Source organism: Trachinotus anak, unplaced genomic scaffold (genome assembly GCF_046630095.1).
Source record: "Trachinotus anak isolate AG129_WGS33_773 ecotype Australia unplaced genomic scaffold, CSIRO_AGI_Tana_v1 ptg000014l, whole genome shotgun sequence".
NCBI lineage: Eukaryota > Metazoa > Chordata > Actinopteri > Carangiformes > Carangidae > Trachinotus > Trachinotus anak.
The window spans coordinates 5,704,426-5,726,675 of NW_027273865.1; the positions used below are offsets into that span (position 1 = coordinate 5,704,426).

Below are 22,250 nucleotides of genomic sequence, written 5' to 3' on the forward strand. Positions count from 1 at the left end.
TGTTCATCTGTTGTGTCACCTTCACCTTCACCTCCAGTTCTTGCCGCTGATTACAGCTGAGGAGATAGATGTACCCTAACACTACTCTTTTCATAAAGAATCTGATTATAGGTGCAGGTATACACAGCTGAGTCCATTTGAAAGGTCTACTCTCATTGCTGATGGCGCATGATTTGCTTAAATATGGAGCTCTGTGTTGAAACTTTCTTGGACTTTATGCAAGAGTTTCAATGGTGTGTGACTTTTGCATCCATGTCATGCCAGGAAAAGACTATAGAGGAAACGCAGCTTTCCAAGACCCAGTATCATTAAAACAAAGCCAAGACTTTCATCCTTCGTTCTTTTATTACAAATGAAACAAAGTGTCCACCAGGACCGACTGTTGCCAACATAAACACTACGAAATAGGTCAACATTTGGTCAAATGAAGTGAAGTCTTGCTCACAGAGTCCTATTTATAGAGTATTGTGTAAGCTAACAGTGGGGGGGTCATTGCCTGAAAATGACTGGCCTGCGTTAACACCAGTGAATGAACTAAATAGTAGAATAGTAAAACGTTTCAGACCTAATGAGCCAACAACCAAGACTGTGTGGCTTTATTTAACACCAGTGTACCAAAGCACAGAGGGAAATATCATAACATATTGAACTTTACTTCATTTTAAGCATTCAGACAGAGCTCCACTTCAGACAACTGTGACATAAATTGCAATCTTTCACACAGGCTGCACTATTCTTGGAAAATAAACCAACTAGATAATTTCACACTGTCTTGATCCAATTCAAATCTAATACCCAATTTTAAAAACAGTGAAGTGAAAGTGATATTGCCTGTGCATTTGAGTTAATGTCTGAGATGAGCACAGTTTTTCCACATGAAATAAGCTAAAAACATATCATCTGGTAAACTTGGACCAACACAATGGGGCCGTATATAAGATGAACTTCATGGTCAGGTCATTGAATTAAGAGCTGTGAGGGGACTGTCATGTTGACACCAGCTCGGAGGAGTTTTGTTGAGGTTTCAGGGTGGAGACGACTTTAGGCTGCACAATGAGGACAGGAGGAGATACAGAGGGTAATTGAACTGCATTGCATCATTCAACACACTCGTCAGCTCAATGCCTCTCCTTATGGAGCACCAATGACCAGCTTTAACGAACCAATTTCTCTATCAGGACTTGTGAAAAAAGATTTCAGCAGCTAATTAACTTTAACATAATCCAAACTGAGGTTCCAACGTATTACTTCTTTCTGCGACGTACGCTAAAGTAATTAAAGTGAGTCTGAGAACATCGACACCTCTGTCAGTGACTTTGATCGTGGTTGAACACATTTCAGCAAAAGAAAAAAAAACTAACTTGACTTTTCTGCTGGCAATTTGTGTATGTTTGTTAGATCTACTGCTGAAATTTAAAAAATGACATGACTCATAATTTAGGCTCTGAGGTGAATTACGACTGTGTTGCCCTTGTGGAATCAGCAAGGTTAAGGAGATGCTGACAAGCAGCTGGTGTGCTAGTTCTGTAAAGTGATTTTTATTGCCAAGCAATGCAGCTAGATAATACGAATACATTATACACCATCACCAGTGACACATGGCAGATGTTCTTTTGGAATTGACTGTTCATTTTACACTTTTTTTTGTATGTATAACTTGTCCAAATGCTGATTTTCCTCACCTTGCTTTGTCAGTGCTTCTCTAAGGGCAGGGGTGATCATCTCTCGTCTTTCCTCTTCATCCTCAATTTTCTTCATGCCATTCAACTTGGAGAGCTTCACCGTCTGGCCATCTCCTCGACGCTCCTCTTTGCTCTGTGGTTGAAATTTCAGAGTCAGTTATTGTCTGTGGCATCTTTAAATATCAGGCTCTGTTGGTGTGTTGTGACTGAAATCAACAGAATATACATTTTATGTTTCTTGAAAAAATAAACTCTAAAAACCAAAATCTTTAATACAACCATAAATACAAAATCACAGGCCAACCAGACGACAATAATCTAAAAAGACAAGAAACTAACATCACTTCATGAGGACAACACTTAAAGACATAATTTTAGGGCCTTTTCTCACACTCTCACACTGACTTGTCCCAATGAAGACAGCCTGGTTTTAGTTTCAGTTAATCCATGAGATCTGATCTCTAAATCTGCTAGATGCATTTAGTTACTTGCAATTAGGGTTTTAGGAATTATATATTGTCAATCACCTTCTTGACATAGCGGTTAGCTAGTTAGCTGTGTGTGCTGGTGTTAGCTGACTTCAGTTTTACACCACATAGTAGCAGCACATTTCTCTCTCAAGAACAATTATTATGCATCATTAGATTCTATAACTTTAGTTTTAGATAACAGAAAACAGTGCATTTTATATCTTACAGTCCTAAACTGCCCCCCAATGAAAGTAGTCTCGAAACAGGCCTGATGTTTGAGATTACATCAATTCATTTACATGCCTTCATATTTATTATCTTTCCATACTTGGTGTCAGAAATACATTTTAGGGTCAATTGTGCATCAGTATGCTTTCACAACTGCACATAAAACTAAGGTATAATAGAGTATAATAGAGAAAACACCGTCATCACCTGTAACTACACTGACACTTGTTAGGAGTCAAAGCTTTCTAGGAAATTGCTCTGCAACATACTCATTAATCATTGCAATAAACGTGGAGTTCTGGATTTCCACTACAGATTAATGATAATTAACCTGTAATAATAATTATTACAGATTCACTGCAGCATCCGAGATCCAGGTTCTGAAACGTTAGAACTGCAACAGAGAAGATCAAGGAGTTCAACAGAAACTGCACTTTACAATAATGGTTTTGGGTTTTGTTTTGTTTTTTTAAACCAGACTCTGACTCAGAGCCAGAGATTATGAAGCTGTACTGAATATGTGGAAGCTGCTTGCTGCAGATTTGATGGTAACTACTTTAAAGAACGAAGTTAAAAGCAAGAAATTCCAAAGAGCTCCTCTAAAGTGTATGAAGTTGTGCAGGACTGAAGATCAGAGCTTGTGATTCTGCATTAAGTGCGTAAGTTTGTGAGTGACATAACCATTTAGCACTGCATGGCATCATCCTGTCCAGATAGTGCAGCTGGTTGAAGGCCCTTCAGGGGCCCAGTGAAATGCAATAAAAGGTCTCCATCTTAGTAAGACAACTGACTTTATAGCACATCAGCTTCTTTGATGCTAAAGCAGCCGCAGCCTATTTGTCTTAAAGATTAAAAACCTCCTTCAGGCTAGGATTACACTATTGCAGTGTACAGCATTTGTATGTAAATCAAAATATATTAGAGATATGTTGTTTACATATACAACTGAAGATTGATGAAGTCCTGCTAGAAAAGTTGCCCAGGGCATGGGAACAGGTATTACTTTTTCAGAGAGGCGTGATAGACGAGCTGCCTTTGAAATTAACCACGTTAAGTGACAGCTCCACCCAATTACTGTACTGCTGCCACTTTCTGGCTTGTCTATAGGGATCTATATGTCCCCTCCTCAGCACAGCTGCACTCAAGAGAGGCTGATACGCTGTCAGCAAACACTGGAGAACGTTAGTATGTGTGGATTCCTGAAGAACCGAAGGCATTTCACTGGTTCCTCCTGTGCAGTTCACTTTAGGGCACTACACTTGTTCATTGATGTTATAGACATGAGTCTTAATAATGGCTCTGACAACAGTGGACAAATAAGCTCTATGTACTTCAGCCAAGCCAGTCTGATCACTCACTTTAAAGTAGTGTGAACATCATCCATATTTACTTTATCGATAACTACCTGTGGATCTGTGTGTTTGGAGTCAGTTATCTCCAGAGCGCACTGAGGTTCTGTTGCATAGAAAGTCACCGGTACTGATTACTGTGCCCACTTAGGGGCAGCAGGAGCAGGCTGTGAACGCAACATTCACATGCCTTCATCTTTTCATTTCATATGGTGAATTTATTAACAGTTGCTTCCAACATTACAATTTATTTGGTGTCTTGTTTCTGGCCACACAATGGAGGCAGGTCCAATATTCACCTTCCTTTTACTCCCGACTCCGACCAACTCCTGAGGGAAATATTTGGTTCAGCTAGTGGCTAACTGTGCCTGTCTGCTGTTCAGTGCTGAGCAGTTGGGATAGAGTGAGTATTTTGTTAAAAAATGCCTCCTGCTGAGGACAAAAATGAAAGTCTGAAAGCAGTGAGAATGAACCACAACTGTAAAGTTGCAGTCAGACAGTCAAACAATGAGCTGAAACTCACTATAAAGCTCTGGACAGCCGAGAGAAGCTGCAGATTCATCACTACAAGAGACTCCCTTCACACTGTTTTCACATTGCCATGCGACACATTGTTACTATAATCACAAAAACATATTGATTATAGCCACTATAATATAAGTCATTAGATTGAAAAGACTTTTTTGGAGAGTGACAGATGTTTGTTGTTTTTCTAACATTGTTATTGTTATATTGTCTCTAATACTTCACAACCATTACTGTGGGAAAAAAGGAACTCTGGAACCTCTGGAACATCACAATGAGCATTTTTCACTGTTTTCTCACAATTCACAGACAAAATTTCAAACCAAATGATTGAGAAAAAGGTCATATTAACGGATAATGAAAATAATCATTCCTCACAGCCCTAATCCGTGTGGACTTGTGTAGCTGCAACATACTACTGCTCCACTTGATCAAAGTATCTTATGTGAAAAACTAAAAATACAATGAAGACACTACATTGTAAATGTATACTTTATCTGATTTTGGAATTCAACAAACTCAATAATAAGGGACACTGAACACCATCTAATAACAGACCAAACTCTAACATGAGCTGTGTAATAAATACACACCCCATGCACTGTGCATCTGAGCACGACCTCAGGTGTTTAGAGTCCATATTTTTTGCTGACAAACCTGACAATGGTGTCCTTCCACCTTGAAAAATCTAAGCCCATGTAGCTATATATCTGCTCTATCAGCTCTGTGCAGCTGAGGCTATGTCTGTCTGCCTTTTACAGGCCCAAAGTAGAGTAGAGATGCCACCTCCTGACAGCAGCAGCTGACCCTCAGATGAGCAGGTCCTCTGTCGACAGGTGATGCTGTGAATGAGCAAGCCACCATGCTGTGTCTGAATCCTCCTACTTCTGTTGTCAGGTGGAAAAGGATTAGGTTTTGTGCTGGATGACAGTCTGAAACTTAATTTGTCTCTCTGCAAATTATGTGCTGCTTTTCCTTAGATAGTTTAAAGGATGCGCTAAGTCATGCTCTATTCCAGTTATTAGTGCAGGTGGTAACTCACACAGTCAGTCAGGCACAGCATCTGCCAACCTGTCAGCTGCCTGTTTCACCAGGTATCTAAACCAGAGACAGAAATTCTGTAACCTGCAATTTAAACCTCAGAATGGGAGACGACTAGTTTACCACTCTCACCGAGCACAAACATCCACTTCCACATACTGCATCCTTGACATGAAGAAATTCTGAAAGCACACACAACATGTTGCCAACAGTGCAACAATCTGTCCCTGTGGTGTTTGCGTGCAGCCCTAGCAATTCATCTGGCCCCGGTCTCTGGTTCCCACTGCTCAGCTTTCACCCTCGCTCGAGAGCTTACAGACATCCAGTCATGCCCGGGTCTGTCTGGATGACCAGAACTGGGACATCTCACAGCATCGTGTTGTGCTCTGGAACCATGACACAACGTGGGGCTGATGCAGACGGACAGTGCAGCAATAACACGCAGAGCAAGCAGGAAAACACAAAGGTTCATGAGGGAGCGGAGGCACAAAGAGAGAGGGATGGAGTAGTAAAAGAGGAAGAAAACCTGGGAACTAAATAAATAAATATTAAAATCCAAGACTATACTAAATAAATACAAGTTGTGTATTTGCAAGACTTAACCTTCGGAGATAAATTTGTTTAATGCTGTAGAAAGAAACTACATTAACCAGTGTCCCAGTGCAGCATAATTGTTATCATACTAATTAAAGTTATATAGTAGACTAATTATGCACATGTTTATGTTTCAGTGGACACAAATGACAGTAAATTAATCATGTATGTTTAAAAATGCAAAAGTACTGAATTGTTTGCAACACAGCCATCATGTGCACTTAGTGTATGGCTAATTAGAGACTTGACACTACACTGTAAAGCAATATAATACAACAGCCCAGTAATAAGTTCGACGTTTGTCAGTGTTTTTTATTGCTGTTGATATGTTGACATATAATGGAAACTAATACATTAGCACCAAATGAACACACTATAAAATTCACTCAAAGTAGTGCCTCAATAGAGACATTTTACATTTTAATTACGAGCCTATTTGTTGAAGGGCTGTTGTTTTACATTCTTGTGTAGAAGATATGTTGGACAGGACGTAACATCACTGACAAACTCCCCTAAATGGCACATATTTAAAATACAAAGGACTGGATCAGCCTCTGCAGTTTTCAACACACTCCTGCCATTTTAAACTACACCAACATGTTTGTGAGGTCATACAAAAGCTCTGTAAGTCATTGTGCATCTTCTCCTCTGCTTCTTTCCTCTGGACAATGAGCTGAAAACATTAAAACTCAGCCCAGAAAGCCAGGCAGCCGCTCAGGTTAATGATCCCGTCCACTCACTCCTATCTGGCAACAGTCCCACTGCATGAAGTGGACCACTGGCAGAAACTGAAGCCCCTCAGGACAAAGTTGAGAAGCAAACACAAAAGGTGCAAATTCAATCAGAGCAACAATGGAAATGAAGCTTACTGGCACTTGGCAGAATACAAACAGAGCTACAGCCAAAGACTGATAGAGACTAAAACTGGGCAATATGAGCTCTGCAATCTGGCAGCCAATCACAGCCTGCCCGCACGCCTGCCTGCCAGTCCATCATCGAGTACATTTGAAGAAAAACAGTTGTGGGGAAGATGTACTCATCATCAAGTTCAGCAGTGGTCCAGTCATCCTCAACCACTCACATCAACAGACAAATCCGTCTGCACCATATTTAGCTCAACAGCATTCTGTTGCATATGGGCTGATCTCCACCAACCAACAGGCTTATCTAAGTGAGAGATGAGTCGTGAAGGAAATGGGCAGTTTATTTCAGTAACCATAACATAAGACACTTATTTGAGTGTGATGGGTGTGAGAGCATGAAATGCCACAACCACTGAAAATCATTAGTGAGAGAAAACAGCCCTCATCTTAGTACTGTTTATAAAAGCTATTTTCTTCGGTGAAAGAAATGTGTGTCCTTAGTCTGGGAAAATCATCTCTCTCTAAATCATTTCTTTTTAATAATTTAATGACATGTCAACAATAATTGCTATACTATCTCTTGGACACCTTTTTGGATTGAATTTTAAAGCAAATCAAGTTAAGTAAAGATCCATAAAAAGAGGATCAAGATTGAAAGTGCTTTGAGATATTGAACAGACTGATACAGTTTTCTTGAGATCATATCAATATTTGAATTTAAAAAATAAAACATATAAATGAAATAACATTATAAACGACAAATTGGCTGATATTTTCTTTACACAACCTTTAACATAAATACATGTCTGATATGGTTCCCTTAAAATGTTTTTTTTAACAGTTGGAATCAAGAAATGTACTGAACAACTCAAAAATAAACTTCAGTTCAATTTTTTTTTATTTGTATAGTGCCAAATCCCAACATACATTATCTCAAGGCACTTTACAGGGTAAGGTCAGGACTGTGCGATATTATGGAGAGAAACCCAACAGTTCCCACAGTTAGCAGCACCTGGCAACAGTGGAGAGGAAAAACTCCCTTTTACCAGGAAGAAACCTCCATCAGAACCAGACTCAGAGCAGGCAGCCGTCTCCACTTCTCTGATGGACAAACCATAGAGATGACAACGTTTCCAAAAATATCTTCTTGTCATTTAATGGCTGACATATACACTTACACCATTATATCTGCAGTGAGCTGATAACTGCGTATATATACTGGCCTGGCCGATTTACTAATCTGGCTCTGATACAAATATATTTATTATACCTCTGATTTGAAATGTGCTTAAGTTTACTGCCAGGTCACATTTTGTGCATTCCTAGGGGGGTTACATAATTGTTTAATCAATATTAATAAAACATAAAAGATATGATCGCATCTTTCCATGATCAGTGAGACACTGTGAAAACTGACCAGGTTTGACCAAGTTACCAACATAAACATGACAGGTTTTCTTTGACCAATGTGAGCAGATCACCTGGTTATAATCCTGAGCAATTCACTTAAAAACATTTCCCATCACTGACTCAGCGCTTGAATACAGCCTCAGATAGTCAGTACAGTTGAGTTTCAGTTTGGTTGCACAAAGACTGGAAATGTAATAAAAATCTGTGTCTGTCTTGCTGATGTGCCAAGAGAGTCCATGCAAATAGCTCTGGAAGTGAAATAACAGTATGGTGTTCAATATCAGATGTTGCAGCTCTGCCAAAGACCAATGGTTCACTCAGAGATTTGAAAGAGTCTCTGCCATCACCTAGTGGCCAAACAAGTGAGTTTCCACCTGTGGTTACACTGAGGGGAATATCAAGCAGATTAAAACCAGGTTAGTTACATGGTTGATCTCCAGCTCTGTTTTTAACACAGCAACAGAAAGTAAATCTATTCAGCCTTTATAATCTAAGACTTAAAGTTTAAAAGGTCCGACAACACCTTCAGCAGCTTATTAATGGGGAGGTCATAAAAAAAAGATATTAAACCTCTGGATCTCATCTGACTCTACGTTGTAAATTAGCCAACTGACATATTCCAGTTAGGAGAGTCTCCTTGTTCACACTCATTTTGTGGCTTTGCTAAATACTGTCTCACGGCAATAGAAAATGTTTAACGTAAAAACCTAATTACATCTTGCACTGCCTGCTCCGTGTGACCAAATTATGCAAAAACAACACTAATTTGTCACAGACAGCAAATCAGCTAAGTGTGATGATATGAGTCACTGCAGCAAACTAATATAATTATACCTCAATGTTACGAGACAAGTTAGACTAAAAAACATTAAAATACATTTGCAGCTAAATTAAATTCTTAAAACAATTAAATCATTAATTTAATGTCTCTTTAACATCCCCAGCTGTGATGTACAAACACATTCATGTAGGGGTCAGTCCAAACTTCCCACAGCTTACACACAATACACTAATATTAATGTTACAAAGGAAGGAACAAGCCTGGGAGAATGTGCTGTTGGAGTCGTGTTCCTCGTCTGTGTGAGACACGGACACTTGTTCTGGTCTCCAGCAACGTTAGCACAACTTTAACTTTGTTGTGAAAATAAAATTTAGGAACCAGAACGGCTCCTGTCAACTGCAGTCAAACCAGATGTATTGTCTTTGGTGTTCCCTTGAGTTACTGAACAACAGATCAAAATAATTTCACACCTTTCGAAAGAGAAGAGAAGAGAAAATATTCACTTGCTCGTTTATCTGGAGAAAAGAATGGCACCGCCTCCTCAAAAGTTTGAATTAATTCGTCAAAAGCTGTTCGTGTTTTTTTTGCAGCCACAATGAAACATCATTTTGTGAGCATCCTATTGTTATGACCTAACATTTAGAGTTGAGTCAAGAGTTTGGAGTTGGACATAATGCAGAGACTGATTATTTAAAAGCAGCAAATGGTGTAAAGTAATGGGACAGTCAAGCATATCCTTCAGGGACACAGACATGAGCAGGTAAGACTTAATGTTCAACATTCAAGCACGTTACTGCTGTGGACAATCCAACCTACATTTCTATTGTACTTGGTGTACACACCATATATCTTCACTGTTTATATTCCCATTCCTAATTCATCTCTACTTCATCTCTATTATTATTATTATTATTATTATTATTAATTATATTTTATCTTATTTTCTTACTTCTATTGGTATCTGTTTATTTTGAATGTAAACTGCTGGGACACTGATTAAAGTCTTGTCTTATCTTTGTCTTTGAGTTCCACCTTTGTTACTGCAACATGAGTCTAGTGAGCAGAATTTGTAGTTTCACTCTGATTCAAAATACAAGAGGACTTTTCCCAATCAAGTGCCACTCAAAAGAACAGGTACATGACAAGGTTGGATACGTACATTTCCCTCACTCTCTGTGCTCACCTCTTTCCTCGGGTCCTTCTACAACGGCCTATAAAAGGGGACTTTATAATCCCTCTTCCTTCATGGTTTTTCTGCTTTTCTTGAATCACTCGTTCCTCTCAAGTCTGTGAAGTGGGCGTCCTCGCTATTACGCAAGCCTCCGCTTCTCGCCTGCCGGGGTCTGGTGTCTATCAACCCATCTGCCATTTCTCCTTCACTGACACCACTTTTTCCCTTCACTCAACACACTTACTGTAGATTGGTCTAAGGTGATGGAAGCTTAATGACACCATGGTGCCCATTTGTAGACCTTGAAGCGGAAACGCTGAAAATAAACCTGCTATGATGAGACTAGAACTCCAGATTCAACAACCACCCAACTGTAACAGTGTGAAGCAGGCAGCTAAGTACTGTTTCTCTATGTACAGTACATCTATGAATGCACAGTTGTATAAGGGTTCCTGTGACTCCTTCAGTCACAGGACTGTGGTTTTCTGAGGCTAAGGGAAGGTGGTATGAAGATTGTCAGCTAACTTACCTGTAAAGAAACAAGGTGACTTGGGTAATGTGTAATTAGAAATAAGCATGTGCATTATTAGAAGCGTGGATAGAGTCTGACCTTGGCTTTCTTGGCGTTGTTCATTAAGTTGCCCAGATCCTCCATGTCCACCACTGAACCAGATTTCTTCTCATCTTGCAGACCAGACTCATCTTCATCACTGCTGGATTCTATCAGAGCTTCCTGAAACAAGAAAGAGGAGAATAAAACCCACAAAAGATGGTTAGAAAAAGAGCGATTTAAAAACAATTGAATGGAAAAAAAAAAGATTATGCAGAGTACAGAGATTCACATATGTTGCGATCCATAACCAATTACAAACTTGTCCATGATTGAGCCCATATGGAAAGCATTTATTGTACATCATTATATCCTCTCAGGCTGCCTGATTAAATAAGAAAACCATGCATGTTTATGGCGAGGATTTATCACAATGTGTGCCCAGTGTCGAAGCTTCTGCCCACGTGTGCGGCAGCAGGATAAATGCATGAGCGGTACAGCGGGTCGATAAATCACGATGATGGTCCCCTCGCCACAGTCCTCAGCTGCTCTTGGTTCCGGTTGAATGTCACCTCTGCTGAGTGCACTGAGTGCTGCAGACAGAGGGGACGAAGTCTCAGCTAGAGTTGGCTCTGAGGTGCCCGCTACCATGACAACTGGTCATCTGTGTGTGCTGTGATGCGTATGAAAGCTGTTAGTGTGTGAGAGTGTATATATTATATATCTGTGTTTGTACTTGCTGTCTTGAGAAATCCGTAATTTCAGTGATTAATTAAAAATAACGAAGCTGTTTTCATAATTGGCCCTGACTGACAGTGCTGGCAGAGAGGACAGATTGCATGTAAGTCATAAAGAACATTTTCCTAAGACAATGTTATCCTTGGAAATGTCTAACATCTGTGCCACTAAATATGGACTTGATAAACTGAGAGTAACACTTCTCTTCCTGAGGCATTTAGAGTCCTTATCTGATTTTGATCACATTGCTGGGAGGACAACATGAGGCCATTAGCCCAGCCAGTCCACGTCCTGTGATAAGAGCTGCTCGGATATCTAAAGTGCCCCTCTGATTTTAAGAGGCATCATCATAAGACAGAGGACATTTTCCTAATTTGATATAAGCTTCACACTGTCTCAGACTTTCTTCTTCCTGTATTCACAAGGGATACGAGCCCATAGTTTATATCTAACAGTGCACCGGGCTGAAGTAAGCAGTAGTATCACATCCTTCAGGAACAGGGCTATGGATTCTCGTGACGGTGCACAGTGAATTCATTAAAGAATTAATTTTGTTCAAATCCTGATGATCATAGCTTTGTTTTGTGCTTTACTGCTGTTGAGAAGCTACTCAGTCCTTTCTATTATAACAGCAGTTTTAATGTATTTAATTTACACATACATATTACATTTTAGAATCTAACGGTAAAAAATTGTTACAACTTAAGAGAGAAGTCATGAGAACATTTTAGGTTGTCTGTCCAACAACAACATGGACACACAACTCACTGATGTCTGTTGTTGTCTACCCAAAAACAGGAAAAACGAGAAACCAATTCTAGGAGCATCCATGGACAGTACTATCTATGCTGACCTCTGACCTTCTATCATTCATTTGTCTGTCCTTGAACACACACACAGTAGACTTCAATGATACATGCAGCTCTTAGGTCAGTCAGTGACAAAACATATAACTGATTCAGATTTCATCAGATGTGTGATGTAGCAGTTGTTTATTTTACAGTTTTAAATTTTGATATTTGCTCTTTGAGTCTGTTAAGTTGATCAGAACAAAAAAGTTGTTTTTAAACTAGATCAGCAATATTCATCAGCTGATGTATGATGTATGATTAGCAACGCGCAGATGGCCAGATCAGTAGGCCTCATCATGAAAAAAATCATCATCATCAACAAAAGCCAGAAAACTCATCCAGGTGCTAGAAGGCTTTCAACTTGTTGCTCAAGGACACTTCAGCAGAGCACACACTTGCCAACAAAGAGGCTGAATATTAATTATTCAACTTGGAGGAGTCTTTTTAACCAACAGGTCAACTTGCTGCCCCATAAAGATGTTTATAGCTCACCATGTAAAAGGAATAATGATCTAAATTCAGTTCCTCTGCCATTACCTCAGAGCTGGCATTCTGCGGAGCTTCCTTCTCCTCCTCCTCCACCTGTCCGTCTTTCCTCTTGTTCTTACAGGAGCCTCCAGTTTTACAGTTCCCGCTGCAGCGCTTCTTCTCACCCTTGGCCAGGGCCTGCAGGCGCTTCAGGAACTTGACCTTCCAGGCCTGGAAATCTGCCTGGATGCTGCCATTACGGCTCTTCACCACGTTACAGTCGCCCTCTGCCCTGGTCATGACTCGCACGGCACTCAGCATCCAGAGCCACTTGTCCACATTTTTACCCACCTGGAGAGGGAAAAAGAAAAATGTGGTTGAATAGGGTTCAAACAAATGAAGTCTGGTCATGCTTGGCTTTTGTTACTGAATGCTGACCAGCTGACATTTTCATGAGCTGCATGTGAAATCAGACTTGTGGTTGTGTATATTCTTCAACTGATTTTAAAAGCAGTATTATTATTCTGACAGAACTTAATACGGAAACTATTTCTCACCGTGTTATAGTGGCCAACATAGACAGAGTTTCCGAGACCAAACACTGCGTATCTGAGGCCTTTGAGGTAAGTCTTCCCATATCTGAAATCAGTTGACGCCTCTTCCAGCCACTTACAGAACCACTCAGCGTTCTCTGTGGGTTGTCCGTCAGTGTATGTGGCCACAAGAAACACACAGACTGACTTACTGGTACACTGAATGAAGAAATGAAAACAATGGAAGACAGTGAAACAGTGAAGTAAGAGCATCTGAGTGAAGGTTACATTTGTACATGTACAAATGATGAACTATTGAACACCAACATTAATTTGGACATGATTCGACTTGATTTTTGATTTTTTGAGCAGAACAAAGACACCAAAACGGACTTGCCTACTGCCTCCTTTAAGGCATAGCTGAAGAAAGACAAATCATGCAAAGCAGTAGAGCACCATAAACAAGCTGCTCCAGGAAAGACGACTTGCCATTTTTCAGCCATTATTACTTGTAGAAGCTAAGTGATGAATAATTAAACAAAATGATTTCTGCTGACTGGTCCCCAAGACTACCATTTAATGCAAAAGGACAGCAAGAAATCAATCTAGACTGAATTTAAAGTAGGTACACAGTGTTTCTTTGGTCCTGTGTAAATAAAATTCAGGAGTAAGACAGCTGCCTTGTCTCATGTCAAACAGGGTGTAAGCTGCCAAACAACTAGAGGCTTCTTGACTGACGGCTAGTCGGTAAGAGTCAGGGCACTGAGGAACAATTGCAACAAGGGAGCCACTGGAGCCTGTGGTCATTTCTCTTCCATCACTGAAGACTGTATCACTTTCCTGTTGAATAAATAGCTATTTTCCCTCCTGTTGTGTATCAGACACCCAATCTCCTATTCATCTCTCAATGCACTACACAGCGCCTGTGCCCACAAAATAAAAAGGGAACACTGATGAAAATAATCCATCTTCCTACAGCTGAGAAGGATTAGTGGAACACATTTGTCCTCTGTGCCAGCCGTCTGAAGAATCGAATCAGTGAAAAGTGAAGGAAAATGCTGAGCTGCAACAGAACTTGCGGATTACTGTACTTTTTATTGTCAAGCTTTCAATAAATAACAGTTATGATTTATGATACTTTGATTAATTCTGTTCCAATTAAGCCTTGCAATGTACACATTGCAAAGTCTTATGGGCTTTAAGTTACATTTCAGAGATTTAAGTAACAACCCAGAGAAGCTTCTGAGCACAGTATATACAGCACACTTGCTGCAATAATTAAATGATGCATGAATTAGTCACTTAATTTAAAGGAGCAGCTCTAAAGTTTGCAATGGTGCAGTTCCTGCTCGTGAAGCAATACATCTCTACACACTGCTGTATTTTTCCTCATCTTTCTGCCCTTTGGACTTGTCTTACCTCATCAGCAAGTTGATCATCTGGATCGTAGTCTTTCATGTCAGTCACTTCAGCTGGTATCCCCAGATTCTTCACCTCTTCTGACAGTTCTACTGCAAAGCCCTGAATAAGTGAAGAGTCTCAGTTGATGCTTATCAGACAGTGGTAAAATTACTACGTGTCAGCTGCCAGTCTTGAACTAATCAACCATGACTGTCATTTAACTCTCATATGATGTGTGAAATTTTGGATTACAAAGCTTTACACACGGTCATGGTTTACAATGTGCACCTGTACTAAATTAAAGCCTGCCTTTGTGAAACTTACACTGGCTATATTCTGTGGTCGTTTTACAGACTCATTCAGTGGTGGTGTTACACTTAACTGTAATACTTTGAACACTGTGCATGATATTTGTCTTCACCTGTCTACAAAAATGAGTGTAAAATATCATCAACACTATAAATCTGTATCCCTTGATTTTACATCAAACTATAGCATGATATTATCACGATATTCAGTGGACAACATCTGCACCTTTGCTGTTCCAGTTTGTGAGCCATAGAAGATTTTAACTCCCGACACATGAACCACAGTGTCTTTGTCAGAGTGCTCATTGTTCTTCACAGCTTTGTAGACCAAGGGGCCAATATCCTTTGGGAAGCTTTTCTAAAAGGCATACAGAGGAAGACAAGCAAGCAAAGTCTTACATTTTGGAAACATGAGCACCGTCTTAAAACAGTTGAAAACCAGCAGCTCCTTACAAAACTGTTCCACAAAAATCTGCACTTATAGTCAGACAGGCAAAGCAATATGTCAAAGAGACCACATGTGAGTAAAGGAGGATATCAGCAAGAGACGACTCACCTTCTTCAGTGCCATCTTCAGTGAGAACCAGATCCCGAAGACAAGAGCAGCAGCGGAGTACAGATACAGCCTGTTGTGCCATATCGACATGAAATAGCTCCCAGTGGTGCTGTGTCCATTCTGAGAGGCTGAAGAGAGACAGGTCATCAGACTGAGTCCTCTGTTTTCAGAGGAGTTAGGAATAATAAAGGTTAGCTAACACTGCTAAGTGTACAAATTCAGCGCAGCAATGGTTTTATCAGACAGTGGCTAATCATAAAGCTGCAACAACAGGGTTAAACCCCAGACTCAGGTCACCTGCAGCAGGCGAAAGGCGGGTGACTGGCTAGCAATACATGCTAGCTAGCAGTGTTCATAACGTTACCTAAAACACAAGGTAAACTTAGTTTGAAGTTACGTTCAAAATCAAAAAGACTCACCTTTAGTTTCCGAGGTAGACACTTGTCTAAAGAAAAGCAAAATAATTAGGAAGAAATTCAGCATCGTTGTAAATATTATCCACTGTCCTCAGTATTTAGTGTTGTGTGCAACCATGTTGTTTGGCCACTGAGCATGCTGGGAAGCGTAGTTCTTTGTACTGTCGATGTAGTAGCAGTCTACGCGACTATCAAAGCAGACCTATCGTGGCAAAAAAAATAAATAAAAATACATCAAGTTTTTTTCCTGTTCATGTTAAAAATTCCCGCAGCCACACGTAGTTCCACTTCTACCTAATTCGAAGTTTTATTTTGAATTACTCTGCCGGAAGTATTGCTTCTTCAATAGGTCTGCACTGATGTTTGCAAAGTTTTTGTCAGTGTTCGTAGATAGCTGATAATGTGACAGTCTTTGTTCATTGTGAAGCTGATTGTTGTGAGAGGACACATACAAATATAACTGTACAGCAACACTGAAATAAAATACTGTACTTAGCTATTGTGATGTCAATAATGCAAGTCTGAATGTGTAAGCATACAGTATACACAGCTTAACTACACCCTTGTCTATTGTACTTTACTTTTGAAAGCTTTAGCCAACAGGATCTTGATATAGTGGAGTGCGATTGTAGTTCCTCTCTGCGGCCACATGAGGGCAGTAATGTCCCATGATTCCTACAAAGCTCCAGTTGTGTTCAGCAAAAGAAATTGCCAGGATAGTTTTGAAAGCTAGTTTTAGGATTGTATTATATACAATGAAAATGTAATTACCACTGGTGCCGACGCTTGTTAGCACTTGTTCAAGCTCAGGTATGTTGTTAGCAGCTGTTAGCATCCTTTCCTGCCCTCCTGTGGTTACGGGAGGAACTGCACCATTAAGGCCGTTAATCGCATGCTAATGTTTTGCGACTGTTCAGAGCTTAGCAGCCAGAACCAGTAGCAGGACCGGTATGTTTTAAAATTTTGCTGATTACTTTTAATGCTCCTCATTGCATTTCTCCCAGTTACATTTATGACCGTCCTATTTTTTTGTTCAACTTTTTATTTTTTATCTTACGATTTTGGGTTTATTTTTCTGCTCTGTGTGAAACACTTTGTAACTTAATGGTTTTCTGGTTGTTACAGTTAGAAACTACAGCACAGTGAGAATAACACTATATTGATATTAAAATTGTTTAGAACACTGGTTCTCAAACCTTTTCACACCAAGGACCTCTAAACTGAGACAAACTAGTGAACAGACCCCCATTTGATAGGAATTTGTCCCAGAGTCACTCTGATTTTCACTTTAAGATGTTTTATTACAGAAAGTGTTTGAAACCCATGACTGAAATGGTCATGAATTCTGTCATTGTGCTACTTATGGATGCCAGTATAGTGAAAATAAATTATTCCACTTTGTGCTGGGGACCCCAGGACCCCCCTTATGGACCCCTATGGACCCCTATGGGATTCCAGACCCTACTTTGAGAACCACTGGTTTAGAAGTCATAATCATATTTGTACAATGTTAATTTTCTTCAGTGCTAAACAACACATTTTAATGCCTTTGTGAACATTTTACATTTAGGCCCACACTGGTATTTATACTCGTGAGTATTTCTGGGGTAGAAATACTTTTGGTCACAGTAACTACAATTAACTCCACTACCATGAAATCACAATACAATATCAGAGTTTCCGGTAAAAACCTTCAAAATAAACTTTTACACTCGACCGATCCATAATTATGTTCACAGTCATGATTATTATCTCAACTACCAGCCCTACAAAGTGTGAAGATCATTGACACATCAGTAATAAACACTAAAACCTTCCGATGAGAACTTTTAAAATAAAACCCTGTAGTTGTAGTTCCTTACAATCATGAGTATAAGTTTAGGACAGTTATTTCGGAAGTATTAGATATTATTTCTTTAGTATTGTTTTACGAAAATGAAATGGTTTATAAATCATTTCGACAATTTTTATTAATCACCACTTACTAGCGGAACCGTTGTTTAACTTGGCTGTTTCACGGGGGACATTAATTTAGAGCGCACTTGGGTATTTCTTGACAGCAGCAGCTTGGGCAGAGTTTTCTGTCTTGTTAACCAGAAATATGTCTATATTCACGCCAACAAATCAAATACGGCTGACAAATGTGGCGGTGGTGAGGATGAAAAAAGGAGGGAAGCGGTTTGAAATCGCCTGCTACAAGAATAAAGTTATGAGCTGGAGATCAGGAGCGTGAGTTACGTTACATGTCAACACCCGAAAGGTTCAAATGATTTGACAGGATAGATTTACTAATGATCTTTACTGGAGGGTTACTAAAAGGGCTTATTTATTATCTGTTAGGTTAAACGGACATTCGCTGTTTTGTTTTATAAATGTCCAATTCAATTCGGTCAGGTCAGTTTAATGTCTGTCGATGCTCCGTTTAGCTAAAGATGCTAAAAACCAGCCAGAGCACAGATGTCTGAACTTCCTGACGGTGTCTTTTCTTCCAGAGAGAAAGACCTGGATGAGGTTTTGCAGACACACTCAGTTTTCGTGAATGTGTCCAAAGGTCAGGTGGCAAAGAAGGATGATTTGACCAAAGCTTTTGGGACAGATGATCAGACCGAAATCTGTAAACAGGTGAGAAACTGCTCCCGAAAAAAGTTTCCCTGTCTACCTCTTATTGCCATCAGAGTCCTGTGCAATATTCATTGTCATTCACTGACCCTTTATCTGCTATTTTTCACTTTATTTATTTATTTATTACTTACTTACTTACTTACTTACTCACTGGACAGATCCTGGCCAAAGGAGAGCTCCAAGTGTCAGACAAGGAGAGGCAGACTCAGCTGGAGACGATGTTCAGAGACATTGCAACTACTGTGGCAGAGAAGTGTGTCAACCCTGAGACCAAGAGGCCCTACACAGTCAGTCTCATTGAGCGGGCGATGAAGGATATCCACTACTCTATCAAGACCAATAAGAGCACTAAACAGCAGGTGAGGAGACACATGGGGCTTTGGTTTCTCTTTCTTGTGATTATAAACAACACATCTGCAGAATTTAATCAAACAACCGGCACACACAGATTTAGCCTGTAGATGTATTTTTAAAAGTTTTTATGTGTTACCATATTTATTATATGTTGTCTGTAAAGTACGTCTGCCCTCAAATATACCAACTGCTTGAGATGGTGCATTTATGTGCAAGTTTGTAGCATAGAGCAATGATTTCTTACTAAATTAGCTTGTGAATGTAATGATGTTGTCCACTGCAAATACCACTGCTTTGACCTCTAGAGCTGTTTCCATAAATAAATAAATACAGTATAACATTTTTCTAGTTATTTAGCTTTGAAGATACTAGTTGTAGCTCACCCAAGCCAATTGGATCCTATTGGAATTTGATTTTGGAGGCTCAAAGCACAAAAATATATCTACTAAAATTCAAAATCAGCATCTCTTCCCAAATATGATGGTTTTAATTAATTAAATGTGACAGGGTGCTTCTTGTTGTGTCTAAACCTGGATGCTTGCTGTTGTAATTACAGACAGCAGTGATGTCTTTGATACAACACGCTTGAGACTGGTTTTATTGTTGGCATGCATCAAATGCTGCTCACAGCTCTACAGTGAAATAAGGTTTTAGCCATTTTAAATAGTAAAATATTATTGGTTCAGTATGAAACTGTGGTGGGACTAGTCAGACTGTGGCTGAGGACGGAGAATAGAGTAGGCAGCCCTTTGATGTGGCTTCAGATGCATTTGCGTTCATATGGCTAAAGGAATGTGGCCACATGTGGCCTGGACCATCTCCTAATGTGGTCTGAGTAATCGGATCTTAGCTGCGTCCTGAATGCATCTTGGTTGCTTTCACATCTGAACCTAGAGCCATCCACTTGTGATCAGATCACCTGAGAGTGAACAGGGCCGTTGTCAGGTTTTGGCTCTGCAGGAGAAATCAAACTGTGACAGTCTGTGATATTTTTTCCTTCACTTTATTCAGGCCCTCATTGCATCCAAACATGATCCTTTTGTACTTTTGTCCTGTTCCCAGGCTCTGGAAGTGATCCGGCAGCTGAAGGAGACCATGGAGATCCAGAGAGCCCACATGAGGCTGCGGTTGGTGCTGCCAGCCAAAGAGGCCAAGAGGCTGAAGGAGAAGCTGAAGCCGCTCCTGCAGGTCGTGGAGAGTGAGGATTTTGATGACAATCTGGAAATGGTGAGGAACAAGCAGGATTTTAAAATTGCAGTGTGTTTGTGAGTGATACTGAGTAATCTCTACAGTCACTGAATAATATAAATACGAGACTGTGGATCTCTGCAGTGGGACTTACAATCAGATGTCTGCTAAATTTAAATAATAATTTAAATTTAAAAATTTAAATGGATTTAAATTTAATTTTTTTAAATTTCTGCTAAATTTAAATAATAATAATAATAATAATAAAATTAATAATAAAGGTCTTGTAAATTTAAAGGTCCCATATTTTACACTTTTCAGGTGTTTTACTTGAAGTGTTGATATTCATGAGAAGATATATTTGTGGTTTTAAGAACCAGAAACCCTTTCAATTTTGTTTCACATCTCCTCTCTCAGGCTTCTCTCTGGAGCTCTAGTAACAACATGTCAGTCAGCTAATCAGAGCCTCTCTTCTGATTGGCTGACCGAATAGAAGTATAGCAGATTTCAGGTAAACACTCAGAGAAACCAAATCCTGCAAGGTTAGATGGTGGGTCCAGGTGGGCTGTGTTTGGGGCATGGATGAGAGCAGCGACTGCTTTGTTGTGTCATCACAAAGTTACAGAAGTCCTGACGGCTGGTTTTAAGGCTCACTTCCTGAATACAGGCTGTGTGCATTTCTCTGTGGACTGAGGCTTTGATACTTTCACAACTGATGCTTTTGTTTCTCCTCTGTGCCTCCTTCCTTCTCCTCCCCCTCAGGTGTGTCTGGTGGATCCCGGCTGCTTCAGGGAGATCGATGAGCTGATCCGCTGTGAGACTAAAGGCCGAGGCTCTCTGGAGGTGCTCAGTCTGAAGGACGTGGAGGAGGGAGATGAGAAACTATAGTAACCCAACCAGTCAGGACTCTGCACCTTATCCCCACTAACATGCTTCACTGCAGCACACAAACTGCAAACTCATTTAAGAGACTGTATTTATGCTAATTTCAGGCATACCTTTTTTCCCAGCTTCTCTATGTTTAAAGGATTTATTTGACTATATAGAATTTAGTTCCATTTATATTCTGGGTGGAATGTATTTTGAAAATATGTTTGAACACTTATACCTAAACTTGTAGGTCAGTACAAAGATCTGATGGCCTGCACTGACTTATTTATTCAAAGTTTTTATGCTAGTACCTCGACTATTCGCAGTATTTGTGGACGAGGTTGTTTCAGCTTCCCATCAGAAATTGTGTGCCATGCAGCCATGTTCTATATCACAATTTTATTGATAATTTCTTCAACCTAACAATACATATTTTGTCCTAATGAATGAGTTTGCTCTGTAGCAAGTAAATATATAACAAAATCTTTCCTTTTTTGATTTCCTGATAAGCACACAGCTGTTTTGAAAACAGTTTTGCAGAACACAATGACCAAACATGTCGCAGCTTTAAAAACATGAAGGCATAATGACGGGACCAGGCACATTTAAAGCATCTCCATTTCATATAATGCAAAAAAGTTTTAACTTTGACTTCCACTGTAAAACTGGGGGGGGCACGGTGGTGCGGTGGTTAGCACTCTCGCCTCAGTAAGAAGGTTCTGGATTCGAACCCTGGGCCTGGGGCTTTCCTGTGTGGAGTTTGCATGTTCTCCCTGTGTCTGCTCCGGGTTCTCCAGCTTCCTCCCACAGTCCAAAGACATGATGTTAGGTTAATTTGTGACTCTAAATTACCCGTAGGTGTGAATGTGAGTGTGACTGGTTGTTTGTCTCTATGTGTCAGCCCTGTGATAGACTGGTGACCTGTTCAGGGTGTACCCCAACCTCGCACAATGTCGGCTGGGATTGGCCCCATCCCCCCGTGACCCTGTAAGGATAAGCAGTATAGATGATGGATGGATGGACAAAGTGAAAATGCTCTCTCTGTATGCTGTGTTCTTCGTTCTGAAAAGTGTATCATACTCTCTCGCCTATGAAATACCTGCTGGACATTGTTGTGAATCCGTAAGGAAGTCTGAAAAGTCAAGCTTCAGATGTGAAAGAAAAATACTCAGAAGGAACAGTATATGTCACAATTACTGATCACCTTATTACCTCCTCAAGTGCTCTGTGGCATAACAGGTTAAAGCGCTACAATGCACAACTAAAGTCAAATAACTTCTA

The 22,250-nt window shown here is 40.0% G+C and overlaps 2 protein-coding genes across 2 annotated transcripts in view; one reads left to right on the forward strand and one right to left on the reverse strand.

Annotated features, from left to right (window-relative positions):
- Positions 1–16,094, reverse strand: part of tyw1 (tRNA-yW synthesizing protein 1 homolog (S. cerevisiae)) — a 62,541-nt gene extending 46,447 nt beyond the window's left edge. Inside the window, exons 1-8 of the mRNA XM_071495672.1 lie at positions 15,939–16,094; positions 15,520–15,647; positions 15,190–15,321; positions 14,674–14,775; positions 13,279–13,473; positions 12,791–13,072; positions 10,725–10,847; positions 1,683–1,815 (exon numbers count right to left, since the gene is read on the reverse strand). Coding sequence (XP_071351773.1) covers positions 1,683–1,815; positions 10,725–10,847; positions 12,791–13,072; positions 13,279–13,473; positions 14,674–14,775; positions 15,190–15,321; positions 15,520–15,647; positions 15,939–16,002 — 1,159 coding nt within the window. The 5' untranslated portion in view covers positions 16,003–16,094. The remainder of the gene's footprint in view (positions 1–1,682; positions 1,816–10,724; positions 10,848–12,790; positions 13,073–13,278; positions 13,474–14,673; positions 14,776–15,189; positions 15,322–15,519; positions 15,648–15,938) is intronic.
- A 1,862-nt stretch (positions 16,095–17,956) lies between these two features.
- sbds (SBDS ribosome maturation factor) lies at positions 17,957–21,457 on the forward strand. Its single transcript, XM_071495673.1, has 5 exons — positions 17,957–18,164; positions 18,428–18,557; positions 18,716–18,916; positions 19,974–20,138; positions 20,862–21,457. Exons 1-5 carry the CDS (start codon positions 18,037–18,039, stop codon positions 20,985–20,987), a joined length of 750 nt encoding a protein of 249 aa, XP_071351774.1. The 5' UTR covers positions 17,957–18,036; the 3' UTR covers positions 20,988–21,457.
- Positions 21,458–22,250: the final 793 nt, after the last annotated feature.

Excerpts from the sequence above, each read along its gene's own strand:
- sbds (XM_071495673.1), top strand. The coding sequence starts at position 18,037 with ATGTCTATATTCACGCCAACAAATCAAATACGGCTGACAAATGTGGCG. Across the intron at positions 18,165-18,427 it reads ATGAGCTGGAGATCAGGAGC|AGAGAAAGACCTGGATGAGG; the intron begins GTGAGTTACGTT and ends CTTTTCTTCCAG. Across the intron at positions 18,917-19,973 it reads ATAAGAGCACTAAACAGCAG|GCTCTGGAAGTGATCCGGCA; the intron begins GTGAGGAGACAC and ends TCCTGTTCCCAG.